This window comes from Leucopleurus acutus (assembly GCF_964270905.1).
Source record: "Leucopleurus acutus genome assembly, chromosome: 8".
Taxonomy (NCBI): Eukaryota; Metazoa; Chordata; class Mammalia; order Artiodactyla; family Delphinidae; genus Leucopleurus; species Leucopleurus acutus.
In genome coordinates this window covers 101,429,597-101,444,517 of record NC_139151.1, presented here as the reverse complement: position 1 = coordinate 101,444,517, position 14,921 = coordinate 101,429,597, and the positions used below count along the sequence as shown (strand labels likewise).

At 53.2% G+C, this 14,921-nt stretch overlaps 1 protein-coding gene across 1 annotated transcript; it reads right to left on the bottom strand.

Annotated features, from left to right (window-relative positions):
- Window positions 1-3,062: 3,062 nt before the first annotated feature.
- On the bottom strand, window positions 3,063-14,663 carry NAA40 (N-alpha-acetyltransferase 40, NatD catalytic subunit). The gene is made up of 8 exons (XM_082845366.1): window positions 14,581-14,663; window positions 8,540-8,635; window positions 7,076-7,128; window positions 4,565-4,660; window positions 4,318-4,476; window positions 4,103-4,186; window positions 3,597-3,674; window positions 3,063-3,345 (listed from the first exon to the last, which is right to left on the bottom strand). Exons 1-8 carry the CDS (start codon window positions 14,584-14,586, stop codon window positions 3,204-3,206), a joined length of 714 nt encoding a protein of 237 aa, XP_082701492.1. The 5' UTR covers window positions 14,587-14,663; the 3' UTR covers window positions 3,063-3,203.
- Window positions 14,664-14,921: the final 258 nt, after the last annotated feature.

Genomic DNA, 14,921 nt, shown 5'->3' with positions numbered 1-14,921 from the left:
CCCTGCTCCTCTCTCCCCGGATCACTGCCCCACCAGAGCTCGAAGACCCAGTAGGGCTTGGGTCTCCATCCCGGCCGCCCTCTCCGCCTTCCGGCAGATGTGACCACCAAGCAGAAGCACAAGGAGGCTGGCCCCTCCAGTGTCCACAGGAAGCGCTCTGAGCGCTGGCTCCGGGCCCACTTCCTCCCTCTGCGCCTGGCTCCCCGGGCCAGGCACGGGCCTCGGAGAGGAGTGCACAGCTCCATCTGTCACACTCGAGGGGCCAGAGCCTCCCCCAGCTCATAACTTTCCTGCCTTGTCAGGCCTGACGTGAGTTACCCTTCCTTTGAGCCTTCGTCTTTCGTGAGTGGAGGGAAGAGGGGGCTGGAGTCCTTTTAAGAGACACAGACTATCCTGAGGAAACCAATAAGTAAAAGGGAGGAAAGAAACACCAACACTCTCGTCTGTTTGACTCCCACACAAGTGTTCTGGAATTTATCTTTACCCACATATGTCCAATGTCACAACGCCTGGCCTGGGACTCTCTCCAGCAGCAGAGCAGGTGCCCCTCAGGAGAAGGCTTTTGACCTCTACCCAGGGCTTTTGGAAAGTGGCACAAACACATGCATTCAGTCTCAGTTCCCACGTCTGGCTCCTCGCCCCAGACACCCTGAGGTTTTCTCAGCCCAAAGCTTCCTTCACAGAAAGAGGCATGAGGCGTCACAGCTACGTGCCCCCCAGGGTTTAGGCCCAACGCTGGGATGGTCTGAGCCCACGCTACCAATGGCACGCCAGCAGCAGGAAGCCGTCCCAGCAGCTGAACAAAGTGTCTTTTATTTGTGACATACAAATGCAACCAATGCAAAAAGAGATCACTTTTTCCCTTTGATTCCAGTGATAACAAGTTGCTAAAGAAAAAAAAAATATATATATATGTGTGTGTGTATATATATATATATATATATATATATATATATATATATATCAAGGAGTTTATCTTCAAAGTTTCCTCTAAAAAAAAAAAAAAAACACACCAGGAAGGGTTAAAAAGAACCATACACATGTCATATACACATCTGACATCAATGAAAATAACCTGAAATAGGGTGGATACAACTAAAAAACAAATCTCAAAATTAATATTTTAACATGCCTCAAACCAACCAAAAAGCCTGGTACAAGAGGCCTGCTATGTTCTTAAAACCAGGACCTTGGGGAAATGGAGAGACTGATGGCTCAGAACTGAGTGGGTTCAACACCAACAACAGGGTGACCTGCGCGTCTCAGACAGCGCCTCCCCACCCAGCCAGAGCCCCCAGCAGCCCTTGGGAAGTGGCACAGGCGGCTGGACAAGCAGGGCCCAACACCAAGTGCCCATCTACCAATGGGGTTCGGTGCCAGGTGTCCAATGAGGGGAGACACGCACACTTAACTCCCTTTATGTGGGATTTACGCCGGGGTCCCTTTTGGTCCCCTTGAGTGGGAGGTATCAGAAACCCATGATCTAAGACAATAAATATTTCATTCTCTGTCCTTTGACAGACAGCAGGGATCAGAGTTAAAGCTCTTCCTAAATGTGATTCTGTCATTCCATGATTCTTGGAAGGAGCCCTCCAATGCCCTCCAGCAATGAAAACTCCCCCCCTTGGGTAAAATCTCCCGGGAGTCAGCAGGGTAGGGGTAAAGGTGGGCTTATTCCAGTGTAAAGCTGCAAGGCCCTCTCCAAGGGAGGCCACGTCCACTGCTGGCAGGTCGAGAGCAACAGAGCACTCGGCGGAGAGGCTGTGCGCACAGGCCCGGCACAGGCGGGAGGCCAGAACAGCTCCGGGGAGATGGGGGAGATGGCCGGCACAGGCAGCCTGAGTCAGGGCAGAGGGTGGGGCGTGAGCAGACCGAGGTCGGAAGGACTGACAGACCTCCTCCTGAACAACCTCGCAAAGGCAGAATCTTTGAGACGCTCCCTAAGGCAGAGCTCAAGGTTGTCCAAGGGGAGGCGGTAGGTGCTTCTTCGTGGCTAAGGATTTGGTCATTTTCTTCCCTGGAAGGGGATAACGGTCTGGGGATGAGGGCAAATCTGAGCTCTGACCCTGCGCCCTCTCTATCCCAGGAGGGGAGAGGAAGCTTCTCCCACGCCCCGTCTGCCGCAGGTGACACCAGAGAGAAGAGCAGCGTCTGGCCAGGCTGGGGAGTGCAGGAAGGGGCTGCTGCTGGCTGGGGGCTCTCCAAAGGGGGCAGTGGCGGTGGGGGGTACCCACCTTCAGAGAGCTAACAGCACCAAAATATGAGAGGACACGGCACTAAATATGGCAGGAGCAAGGGGCCTTCTGGGGGAAGACAAGGGGCTCCCTGATGTTATTCCCCCTTGAGAGTAAGAACAGGGGTATCGAGTGGGGGGAGAGGCAGGGGCAGAAACAGTGGTGAGAGGTGACGGAGAAGAGCAGGCAGGGCTCCAGCTCTTTTCTGTGAGTAAAAATCTCGAGTCACTGCCATGAGATCAAGAGGTTAAGCTCAGGGTGCGGCCAGGTCCCAAAGCCCGGAGAAGCCACAGCCCCCACGGCAGGCCCCACTCACACCTGCTCCTGCCCTCTCGGCCCCGTGCTGACAGCAATGGGGAGGGGGGGCAGCCTTTCTCCCAGAGTCGGCTGGTCCCCTGGGACGACTCCACTCTAACTGGATCCGCGAAGGCACAGCCAGAAAGAGCTCCCTCGATTCCCTGTGTCATGGCACAAGAGACCTTCCTGAGGTCTCCACTGGAGCATCCCATCCACGAAACAGGAGTCTCTCTGAAGACTCTCTCTACGCCCAGATCTTACACTGAGCCCACTCCTCTTTGGGAACCAGCCAGACCCTGACCCAGGGCTCCGGGACTTTCATGAAGGTGGGAATAAACACTCCATTTGTGCAGCAGTGTGTGTGGCGGGGAGGGGGTCTTGTCAGGAATCCAGCTGTGGGGAAGTCGGAGAACCCACGCTCAGGGCCGAGCGCCGAGCGAGAAGGCAGCCACCGCGAGAGGATGCGCCTCGTGCCCCGGCCTCCGCCGGCTCTACCGGCAGCATCCTCTCCTCTCTGCTCCCTCCGGCACCCTGCTCTTCTAGGAGAGAGCAGGAGGGGCGGCGCGGACCGCTCCTCCCCAGGGTTGGGGCTGAGGAGGCCACAGCTCTGAGGGCACCTGGCAAGCGGCTTGAAACCGGGGAGAGAACAGGCCTTGGAGAGAGCTTGGGAGTTCAGTGGCAACAGCCACCACAGTGCCCGCCCGAATGGGAGTGCTGGCTGTCCCCAAACTTGGTCCTCCGGCTCAGGATCTCATAGGAGCAGTCCTCCCCACAGCAACCGGACATGCTTGGGGAAGAGTCGTCGATTTCAAATCTGCAGGCGGGCAGGAGGAAAGGGTTGGCTACGGGCAGCTGACTGCCTTCCTCCCCAGGAGTCAGGGCTCAGGAGCAGGGCAGGGGACCAAGCCACAGGCGCTCCCACACCATCTCCCCAGTTGCCAACCCCAAGGACCTCAGAACCGAGAGCTCAACGTCAGGACGAATGGGGCCAGGATGGGGGAAAAGACACTGGGGCAGGCAGCTGCTACCACCCAGAGGGTCCCACGCCGGGGCCCAGCTCCTTACTGCAGCGCTTCTCTGAAGAACTGGTAGGCACCATGATTGTGCTTAAATACCGTTAACATAACTTTCTTCATCTGTGTGCTGAGAAGAAAGCAGAGAGAACCTTCCAGAAAGAGAAACAGGTGCTAAATCCCGCTTGCTCTCCCGTGTCTGCCTGCTGTCTCCCATTTGCTCCTGAGAAGTACTCCTGAGGCCCGACTCTAGCCTGTCTTGGGCACCCACAGCACTGGGTGCCGCCCTCTGTGACAGGGCTGATCAGGCCCCCACCTGACTGGCTTCTCCGCCAGGTCCTCTCTGCACCCCGTTACTCAGGTGCGGAACAGGCACTCAGAGGTGCTTGCCTCCTTGAGCCCAGGGTACAGAATCTGGAATCATGGCCGGGCAGGGAGAAGCTTACTGAGAGGGCTCTAGACACCCTTCTTTCACAACAGTCCCGTGAGTCCTGTCCCCCACGGGGGATGCCTCAGAGGCAGCTCCCTCCAACTGAGCGGTGCACGGAGGGCCCTCACCTGTTGGCCACGAGCTGCAGGATCTGTATGAGGAACTTCCCCAGGCCTTTCCGCCGCACCTTGCTCTCCAGCTGCACTTCGTAGCTGGGGGAGGAAAGCAGAGTGAGCGTGGGGCGGCTGCGAGGCCTGCCACAGACCCAGACGGGCGTGCTGGATTTTGCCACTGGCTGGGGTGCCTCCTCCCCCCGCGCCCACCCCCAGGCCAGGGCCCCTACCAGTACAGGACTTCATCCCCGCACTCCACGTCAAACCGGAAGTGAGAAAAGGCTACGGGAACCGAACTGTTTTCCCAAGCGATGAGGTACCAGGCTCGGTCATCCGTCATTTCCTCGCGTTTCTCTCTGTCCTTCCAGCCCCACTCGCTCTGCTCATACCTGGGAGACGGGGGTGGGGGTGGGGGGCAGTCAGGACAGGGGCTCTGGAGAGGAGGGCCAGTCTCCCTGCCCGAGAGGGCGTGCTTACATGGTCTGCATATTGGTCTTGGTCAGGTCGAAGGCCCAATCCACGGTGGCCGGCTCCAGGCCAGACACTCGCTTACATTCAATGGAGACATTTAACCTGAGAAGAGGAAAAGGAGGCGTCTGGAGCCGGCTACAGGCCCGGCACCACCGGCTGCCCTGACAGCCTGACAACGAGGCCCGCCTGGTCTCGGTTAATCTACAGAGAAAAGCCGAGCCCGGACGTGACTACAGAAGGTACCCGTGAAGGAACGAGGCTGTTCAAGCCGAGATTAACAACTGTCATCACCAGCCCACCGCCCTGCCCACAAGCCCATTTCCTGTCTTCCCTGCACAGTCCTTATCAGACGCAGCACTTTGTAAACTCCGGTCCCTCTCTGCTAGCTCTTTGCTCTCTCCACCCTCTCTTCTGTAGTTTGTTATAAACCCCAGAGTCCTCTCTGTTCCCTCGATTCCTGCCCTTAGGCATTTTTCCTGTTGCTTTCATTTGGAATCAAGTCTTCACTGGGCTCCCAGGGGAACTCTTCCTTCTTATCTACCAACCTTGCCTGCAAAAGCAGCTGGAGGACCTCAGGCCCTTCAGGAAGACTATGGCCCACATCCCCCCCTGAGGAGTCCTGCCCGCTGCTTCCTCTGAGGACACAGTGGGTGCTCTCAGCTGATCAAACAGGGTAGATCGGGATTCACCCCGATGCTCTGTTTTCCTAAACTAACGAATGATGTAGGTGTTAAGGTATCGACTTTTTTTTTTTTTTTTTTTTTTTGGCCGCGTCGCGTGGCTTGCAGGATCCTAGCTCCCCGACCAGGGACCGAACCTGGGCCGCGGCAGTGAAAGCGCCAAGTCTCAACCACCGGACGGCCAGGGAGTTCCCTCAATCTGCTATTTAGGTCTAAATGAATTAAATAAATCACAATTAAACTCCCTGGCCAAACTGTGAAATCATATTCTCCAGGTAGTGCCACATTCTGAAAGGACTGACTCGACTCCTCAGAGGACATCACCACTGGAATCCACGGTCACCTCTGCTGTCTGGTATGTCATATGAGCTGCACATGTGTGTGGCCTTGTGAATTCAGAACTTCCTGGCTCTGAACAGCCTTCCTTTCTTTCCAAGTACTGACCACGTAGTGGTCAGAAATGCTCACACACAGCACTGCAACTGTCTTAGCTATAAATTTTCTCAAGGCTGGTTTGCAAGTATAAATTCTCCACTAATCTGAGTTCCTTAAGTACATGAAAGTAGGATCACAGCCATACAATTCCAGGCACCAAGTGAGCCCAGAGTCAGCTGGCAACGCCTGCTTCAGAGCTGGTCCATATTTCTGGAAGTCAGTGCGAATGTGGGATAGGGAACACTGAAAGAGATCACAGCAAGGAATCTCTAAACTGTGTCAAAGGACTTCCCAGAGGATGAATGATGACAAAGCTTCTAGAGGAACCATAATGCATCTGATCTCAGACAGAAAGAATAAATTAATATGATACTATGAAATTTAGACACAGCTATGAAAGGCAAATGTAGTATTACCTACTATAGTCTTTCCTTCATAATTCATGCATTTACATTTGTCTTATGTTGTTCATTAAAATACTCACACCAGCTGCAACTTACAGAGCTGGATATAGTTTCTGTCCTCCTTAAAACAACCTTGCAAGTTTGGCATCATCGTTCCATTTAACAGATAAAAAATGAGGCTTGAAGAATATGTGGACTTAACCAAATATAGTTAATAAGAGGCACTGTTATGATTCAGACCCATAGCAATGATTCTGTAAAATCATAGCCCCTGTTTTCCCCTCAGCCAACAGCGTCTCGGGTAAGACAGATAATGCCACCTACTTTACAAACCAAAGGAACAGAAAGTGGAAGGGGGCTTTAGTCTAGATTCTGCAGTGAACTGGATTAGTAAAAAAAACAGTAGTAATAACAACTAACACTGACCTAGCCTTTCGTATGCTCCAGGCAGTAACACTTTACAACTAATCCTCCTGACAACTCCATGAGGAAGGTACCCATTTCTGATTCGAAAACTGAGACACAGAGAAGTTAAGTAATTTGTCCAGGGTCACAAAGCCAGTAAGTGGCTTTTAACAATTATACTATAGACCCAGGGAAAGAACGCTGGACTGGGAATTAAAAGCTCCCCCCCGCGGCCAGGGAGAAGCTCCATAAGCTCAAACACCCATTCAGCTTCTCGCAGCTTCGGTTTCCCTCTGCATAAAATGAGGGAGTCGGCCTAGATGATTTTTCAAGTTTGTTTCAGCTCTATGGTTCTTCGTCGGAGAGAATAACAAGTCCCACAGAGACATCAGTCTGAGATTAGGCAATCTTTGCTCATTTGCAGATTCCTTTGTCTCCCTAACTGGGGGATTTTATATCAACAGGGTACTAGCCATCTTTTCTGCTTTTTCATTAACGAAGAATGAAACAAGTTGGGTCTGAGGAAGCCTACTCTGGAAAGGTGAATTCCTGAAGAGACTCAAGGAGACAAGTTAGGAATGCTGAACACTCACCCGTTGCGATCATATTTCTTGAACACTGGGAAAGCCTCTAATGGGTCTCCAAGCTGTGGAGGGAAAGAAAAGGGAGTAGCACAAACACTCGCCTAGCAGAGTCACAGGCTCCACCCTGAAGTACCACGCTGTGTGGACCCAAGTGGAGGCTCAGCTCCCAGGGCCAGGAGCCGCCCTTATATACGGACCCTCCATCTGCCTTAGCTCTGAAATCACACGTAGGAGGGAGGCTCTGGGAAGGAGGCCCAACAGGGTTTTAGCTTCATTTGACAGGTAAGAAGAGACTTTACTGCCTAATTCTAATACCCGCCTCTGGGCATAAAACCTACTCAGCACCCACCTGACCCAAGAGAGAAGACAGGTCCCTTGCTCCACTCACATAATTTTTTTTTAAAAAATGATATATTTTCTTCTGATTTTAGTTTTGGCTACATGCTATAAGTTTTTCTTTTTTAATTTATTATTTTTGGCTGCATTGGGTCTTTGTTGCTGCATGCAGGCTTTCTCTAGCTGTGGCGAGCCGGGGCCACTCTTCGTTGCGGTGTGTGGGCTTCTCATTGTGGTGGCTTCTCTTGTTGCGGAGCACGGGCTCTAGGGTGCACGGGCCTCAGTAGTTGCGGCTCGCGGGCTCTAGAGCGCAGGCTCAGTAGTTGTGGCGCATGGGCTTAGTTGCTCCGTGGCATGTGGGGTTTCCCGGACCAGGGCTCGAACCGTGCCCCCTGCACTGGCAGACGGATTCTTAACCACTGCACCGCTGGGGAAGCCCCACTCACATACTTCTGAGAGACCTCTAACTAACCTGCCCTGGTCAAAACCCAAAGTGAAAAATCATGTCCCTGCGCCACATCCTTGTAAGTGTGAATGTTTACTGAGTGGACTAAAAGAATAACAAAAACTGGGACATGAACCGGGGCAGGAAGGGTAACCACAATCTCTCTGGTTCCACTGGAAAGCTGAGCCACTCCCAGTCAGGCCCACCAGGTGCTCAGAATCTCAGCTACTTCTCCCCCGACTGCAGCCCCTCGAAACCAGGCTGCTGCATCCCTGGCACAACCTGTAGTACCCCATGCGCAGGCAATAAATGTTTGAAGGAAAGAATGAGAAAACTATACCACATTTTACCAGGGAGGTTTCCTCCCCAAAATGCAAAACCCTGGGAAAAATTTCTGCAGACCCTCTTCTAGTGTTAAGGAAGGAGACCCACAGAGAGAAGACGCCACTTTCACTTCAATCCACACTTCCCGCCACTTCCACTTCAATCCACACTTCCCTGCACGCCTGGGCCAATCGCTGGCCCTCCTCGCAGCTCTCTGCCAGCCAGGCTAGTTTTCCCCAGCAGCAAGGAGGCAGCAGAGGTATGGATGCGTAGTAACACAATTCTGCCACAGGGTGGCGCCAAAAGAAATCAAATTAAAAACCAAGTTGCAGTTCCAGGAGGAAGGGACTAGGAAGGAGGGGAGTCACCCTGTTGGCGGCGTCCACTTTGGCACAGACAGCATCCATGGCTGCTCGCTCCTCCAACCGCTTCTGTTTCTTCTCCTTTGCTTTGCTCGACTTCCTCTGCAACAGGGAAAAGCAAAGTGGGCTGGAAGGCTGTGACCAACCAAAGACTTGACTTTGACTTTCCCTTTGGAGACCCTAAGGGTCAGTCCCCAATCCACAGCAGAAACTCCGGATCCTGGCTGCCGGATCCTGCTTGGTAGGGTAGGAAAGACCCAAGCGCGTCCCAGTCATGAGACCTTGGGAGCGTCACTGGACTTCTCAGCTTCCCTATCAGAAAGAGTACTGACCCTTGGGACCACTGGGTCACTGTGAGGACCCAGTGAGAGCACGTGACAACACCTGAAGCAGAGCCTGGGCCCCCACCAGCTGCCTAATATTCACTCATTCATTCCCTCCTAAGGCAGGAAAAAGTAAGCTTAGAGATATTCAGGGCAGGTTTCAGGGAGGTGATGGCATCTGAGGTAGTGGCTGACAGCTGTTTCTAAGTATAAATTCATTCAGTAAGCCTTTTCAGTGACTTCTGGCTTCAGAAAACAAAGATGTGGTCTGGGGGCAGCCTCTCTGGGAGCTGAGTCTCCTTCCTAAGCTAGGGCTGGGCACTGGGGCTTAAGGCGATGGAGTTGTTCCCAGAAACGGCTGCTCAGCCAAAGCCAGTGAGTGGCAGCCACACTGAGCACCTGGTAGCGACAGGGCAGAGTGAAGGGCCCCAAGGGGTTCACCTGGGGACAGAGGCCATACTGACACGTGGTCAGCAGAGCCAAGTTGCAGGACACATAGGCAGCAGAGGAGGAGCAAAGGGAGGCTGTCCTTACACAGAGAAGCAAACTGCAAACCGCCCACAACTCCAAACGGAGCAGACCCTGTTTGGAGGTTCACGTGAGGTTTTCTCAAATCTAAATGGACCCTCTTACGCTCTTGTAAAAACTGGTAACACAGGGAAAAGAGCCCAAGCTCTGGGGTCCAGCAGACCTTGTCCAAAGCCTCCTTTTGCCCTTTACTCCCTTCGGGTCTTAGGACAAGACACAACCATTCTTTGAGCCTCCTTCCCTCATCTGATGAGCAGGGCCCTTAATACCTCCTTTGAAGTATTAAGCCCATGAGGATTACTATGGCCTGTGCTCGATAAATGACACTTTTCATTCTCACTCCCAAGGAGGAGCAGAGCAACACAGGCATCCGGAGGTGCCTGCCCACCCAGCCCAAGTCCTGAAGGTACCCCAAAGGCACGGGGGAGGTGGCTCTGCTTTTTACCAACCGCACTGCCTCCTCTGCCCCCACCCCTCACTTCCCGGACCTCACCAGAGAGAGGTTTTGCCACGTCCGATCCCACAGTAGCCCTGACACTGATTGGCCCAGGAAACGGTGAGTTGAGTACCCAGCTGCTGGATAAATTCTACCCTCGGTTCCTCAAGGAATGACACTGCTTAACTCCTATTTCAAGCACCCAGAAGGCAAGAGCTCAGACACTAGGAGCTCACAGGGATGTTTGGCTCTTCTAGGCATAGACTCGCCCAGCACCAGCTGTTTGTTATCTGCAGGCTGAGCACCGTGCAGAAAGCCGAGAGCTAGCGGCCATTTCTTACCTCCCTAGAGGGACAAACAGCAGAGAATAGACTGTCTTCACAACACCGGGATCTCGGGGCAGAACTAGCCCCTCTCTACCACAAAGAGGTTTTAGATCATCCACCTTTTTTCCTCTGGGAATCTGGGTTTCAAGACAACACTGAGAGATACACTCATCTTGCAAAACACTTTCACCAACATTATCTGGTTCAATTCTCCGGGCAGAAACCATCACCTCCCTTTACACAAGAAACTGAGGCTCAAAGGGCTGGCGCGACTTGTTCGAAGTTCCCCAGAGAGTAAGCGGCAGAGGGGAGACTCAACCCCAGGGCTGCGTGCAGATTCAGTGTTTGTCCCACCAGCCACTCTGCCTCCCTCCGGGAGAGCCTACACCAGCGTCCAAGGCCTCCTCAGCTCCACCAAGGTAAGGTCAAGACAAGACCTCGGGAGCCTCAAGGCAGCCACTTGGTGATTCACTTCTCATTACCCTTGTGGCTTGGTAACAGCTGACGTGACATGCCCGCACAGTGCCACCCCAGACCCTACATCCACACTGAGGTAGGGGTAAGGGACATGGAAACTTGAGACGGAAGGTCGCCAGGGCGGTGCAAGGGGGCAGAAAGAATATGAGCTTTGGCACCAAACAGGCCAGGCCGTTCCTCCTGCCACCCCCCGTGTGCGAAAGGAACTCCACCTCCAGGAAAATGGGAACACAACTGCTGGCCTCACAGAACAGCCAAGGACAGGTCAGAAGCCAGCACACAATCCCAGTCGGTACGAGCTGCCTGCCTCCACCCTTCACGTTAGCTCTATGGCACAGAGCTGAGGGATCAGAGGTGCCGGAAGGAGAGAGCAACTCCCAGGACCCCGCAAGCACTGAAGTGTAGGTTCCCTCCACAGCATCTCATTTCTAAGCACCAGAAGCAATTCCTAAGCACAAGCAGCAGGAGGGCCAAGCCCGGGCCTCCAGGAGATTCACGGGCTCATTCATGCAGGGGAACAGGTGAGCCAGGCAACTCTCAGTGACGCTTGGGGCCGCCATGGCCAGAGACTGCGGATAATGAAAGAGCCCCTCAAGCGCTTCGCGGCCTGCACACGGGGCATGAGGCAGGCTGCGGCAGGCGGGGCCAGACGGGCAGGGGCCCTCCCTCAAACCCAGCACCGGCTAGAAAAAGTAGTCTCCTACTGTTCCAATTAGCTTTGTCCTGCCTTGTGGAGGTAAGACTACCCTGCAGGGACACAGGAAAATTCTCCTCATTAAAATGGGAAATAAGCACAGTGAACAGCAAAGCTCATTGTGGTTAAGTGTCTTTCCCAAGGGAGCTTTATATAATAAAGAGTGTGGGATTCTGAGTCAAGAAACCCACATTTGATTCTCAGCTCCTCCACTTAATAGCTGTGTGACTCTGAGCAAGTTACTTACTCTCTCTCCAACGAGGTACTCAGTTTCTCTGAACCTCAATTTCCACATCCATAAAATAGGGCTAACAATGCCTATACCTCACAGGACTGTTGTTAAGGACAAACTGATACAATGTACTAGATATAAAAATTCCTTACTGTAAGGATTTCTGTTTACAAGGACCTACTAATGATAAACACTCTGCTGGTGCTTTAATAAAGATGATTTATTTTAATCTTTGCAATAACTCAGCAAGGAATGACTGCCTACTTCTTTGATGAGGAAACAGGCCCAGAGAGATTAGATAACTTTCAGGGTCACAGAGCCCGTGAACAGGATTCTCAAAGAGGTCTTCTGGCCACCCTCATCCTCCACTCCCGCCAGACTGTACACTCCACGAGGTAGAGGAAGGTCACATCTGCTTTATTTGCCGACGTATACCCAGTGCTCAGCAAACAGCTGGTACGCAGTTCATACCTGTTGAATGAGTCCTCCAAGATTCAAATCCAGGTCTGAACCCCAAAGTCCCTGCTCCTTCCACTACATCAGTTAAATGTGTATGACACTTATTATTACAAAGTGTGGTATAAATGTTGTTTTCACATGCAGCTGTCAAACTCCTCCCCTTGCTATTCCTATCAAGGTAGTATCTCTCTTCTTTTTTTTTTTTTTTTTTTGGCCGCACCTCATGGCTTGTGGAATCTTAGTTCCCTGACCAGGGATTGAACCCGCACCATTGGCAGTGAGAGCGTGGAGTCCTAACCACTGGACCACCAGGGAATTCCCTCAAAGGAGTATCTCTTTGACTGCTAGTCATAATAGCAGTTCCATGACTGCTAGGGGTCACACATAGAAATTAAAAAACAAAAAACGCCCAGATGGGGGCAGGAGGCACCTTCCAGAAAAAGGATTTGGCAACCCTTAGGTTTTCAGTATCAATGCCTCCATCCCACAAAGAATCCAGAATCCAGGAAAAAAACCCTCAGTTTTTGGCAAAGGGAGACAGAGCTCTAAATTCTAATTCCTAAAACACGTGTGGCAGCGAGGGTGAAAGAACTGTGGACAGTGCTCCAGCTGTTGCCACTCTCTCAGCCTGCGGTCAGGCCGTCAAATGGAGCAGGGCCCTCTTCTGGAGGGGAATCATTAGGAACCATGACACTCCTGACACCGAGGTGGGGAGTCCACAGCCCCCACCCATAAGGAACGAGTATGATGAGAGGGTTCCAGCTCTGCTTCGGGGAGGAAAATTCAATTTCACTTTTGCAGAGACTAGGTAGGGGCTGTTCTGAGAAACACATCTGTGGAGCATGAGTACTAAGATCAGGGCCCTTAAGGAAGCAGCGAGGACCGCAGGATCTCCGAGGCCTGCTGTTTCACCTCAACCAATGAGGAAGTGTTGAACGAGAACGGCATGTTATGCTTCTTGTTTTCTGCTCAGTCTGGAGTGGCTGATGCTGGGTAGACGTTTACCAAGTAATACCAGGGACTCAATATTTTATTTAGTTTCAACAAGACCTGGGGTCTGGGACCTTTCACTAAAATCTAGGTTAAATATGCCTAAGGTTTCCAGACTTGATTTTCTATACATGAAGTACACAGTATCCAAAAGTCCTTGTTGAAACATGATGAATGTGTTTGACATGGATTTTACATAAAGTGCTTCGACATGGATAAGACAACTATTTTTGTCTAACAAGTTGATTTATTCAGTCAATAACTATTTGAGTGGAGAGGAAACAAATCTAGATCAATAATAGTAGGGACAGGCCCAACGAGCTAAAAATAGCACAAATCCATTCTAGATGACTAAGGGCTGAGAGCACAGGCAAAAGTAACAGCCCCTATTTAAGAAGCGCCTATGTGGCTACTTACATCCACTATCTGATTTTATCCTCACATCTGTCCTAAAGGGGAGGTATCATCATTCTCATTACATCGATGAGGAAATTAAAATCCACAAAGGCCAGGTCACTGGCACAACATCATGCCGCTAGCCAGGGAAGGTGGGGCTGGAACTGAGGTCTCTCTGGCTCCAAAGTCAGGACTCCCTAAAGGTGGTGGAAATTTCATGTAAAAACTAAGATACGTGGTACCAGGGAGGGCCAGTTACATTTTTAGCAGAGTGACTTGTGCTACTCTAATTGGGACTTAGGAAGGTGATCTCACAGAAACATGAGAATAACTTCTGCTCAACCCTCTATCAGCACATGCCAGGAAGGGCATAAAACGCACCTCCAGGCTGCCTTGTGCAAAACAGGTGGTCACTATCCATCCCCGGCTGGGGCCATCACCAGTACTCCTCCATCGTCTCCCCGCTCACCTTCTGCACAGCTTCCCCACCCAAAGCCACCTGAAGTAGGAAGACTACTAACAACCCAAGTAATAAGACCCACTTCGGTGCATCTGGGAGGCCTTGAAGGCAGGCCTCTGTCGAAAAGGAAGAGAATGTTTTTGGAGCAGGAGGAACCTGGTGGAAAGGTTTCGAAAGAGACTGGGGAAACCAGCTTCGCTGAGAAGCCGAGTAGCGGGAAGCGGGCGGCCGGGGATTCGAGAGCCCTGAGTCGGGGTTTGGCGCCCAGTCACTGCCCGTGTGACCTTGGCTGGGTGCCTTCTTTTCTCTGGGCCTCGGTTCCCTCTAACCCAGTGTAGGCCTAGGACATGGGAAGCCGCGAAGCCGGTGACAGCGGGGTGATGGGTGACCCCTGGGGGGGGGATACCCAGGGACCGCGCGGGGGTAGAGGGGAGGCCAAGAAGGTAACACGTCCTAGAGGAAGGCAAGGGCGGGCACGACGCGAGAGGCTGGGGGCACCGGAGGGGGTGGGGCCCGGAGACGGGGCTCCCCAGGAGATTCCCGGGCTGGGCCGGGCGTCGGGACACTAGACTGGGGGAGTCGAGTCATGTGGGGGCTGGGGGTCACGTGAGGCCGGAGGGGTTCGGGGTCACGTGAGAGGGGGTTCAAGGAACAATGGGGGCGCAGGGGACGGGGTAAGCGGGGAGCCCTCCCGGCCCTCGCGTCTCCTCTCCCTCCCTCACTCACCCCCATGGCGGCAACGGCGGCGGTGGCCCTCAGCTCCTCCTTCCCACACTTGCCAGCAGGGAGGCGGCAACGGCGGCAACGGCTGCGGCAGCGACACCAGAGCGGCGGCGGTCCCCGCACGGCGCATGCGCCTCGCGGGCACACCCCCCCCCACCCCACCCCCTCGAGCCCTGGCGGGCACCGCGCCGGCGCAGAGCCCGAGGAGGGGACGGCGCGGGGGGGAGGGAAGGCGCGCAGGTGGAGAGCCGGGGAGGCGGGCGGAGGGTCTCGCACCCGAAAGAGGCGGGAGGCGAGGAGCAGCGTCGCTCTAGGAATGACGTAGCCCGGGCCCGCCCCCTCCT

What these genes read in the sequence shown, in the direction of transcription:
- NAA40 (XM_082845366.1), bottom strand. An exon ending in AAGAAATATGATCGCAACGG is followed by an intron (nt 4,661 to 7,075) that starts GTGAGTGTTCAG and finishes TCCTCTTCTCAG; the next exon opens with GTTAAATGTCTCCATTGAAT. An exon ending in AAGACCAATATGCAGACCAT is followed by an intron (nt 4,477 to 4,564) that starts GTAAGCACGCCC and finishes CCCGTCTCCCAG; the next exon opens with GTATGAGCAGAGCGAGTGGG.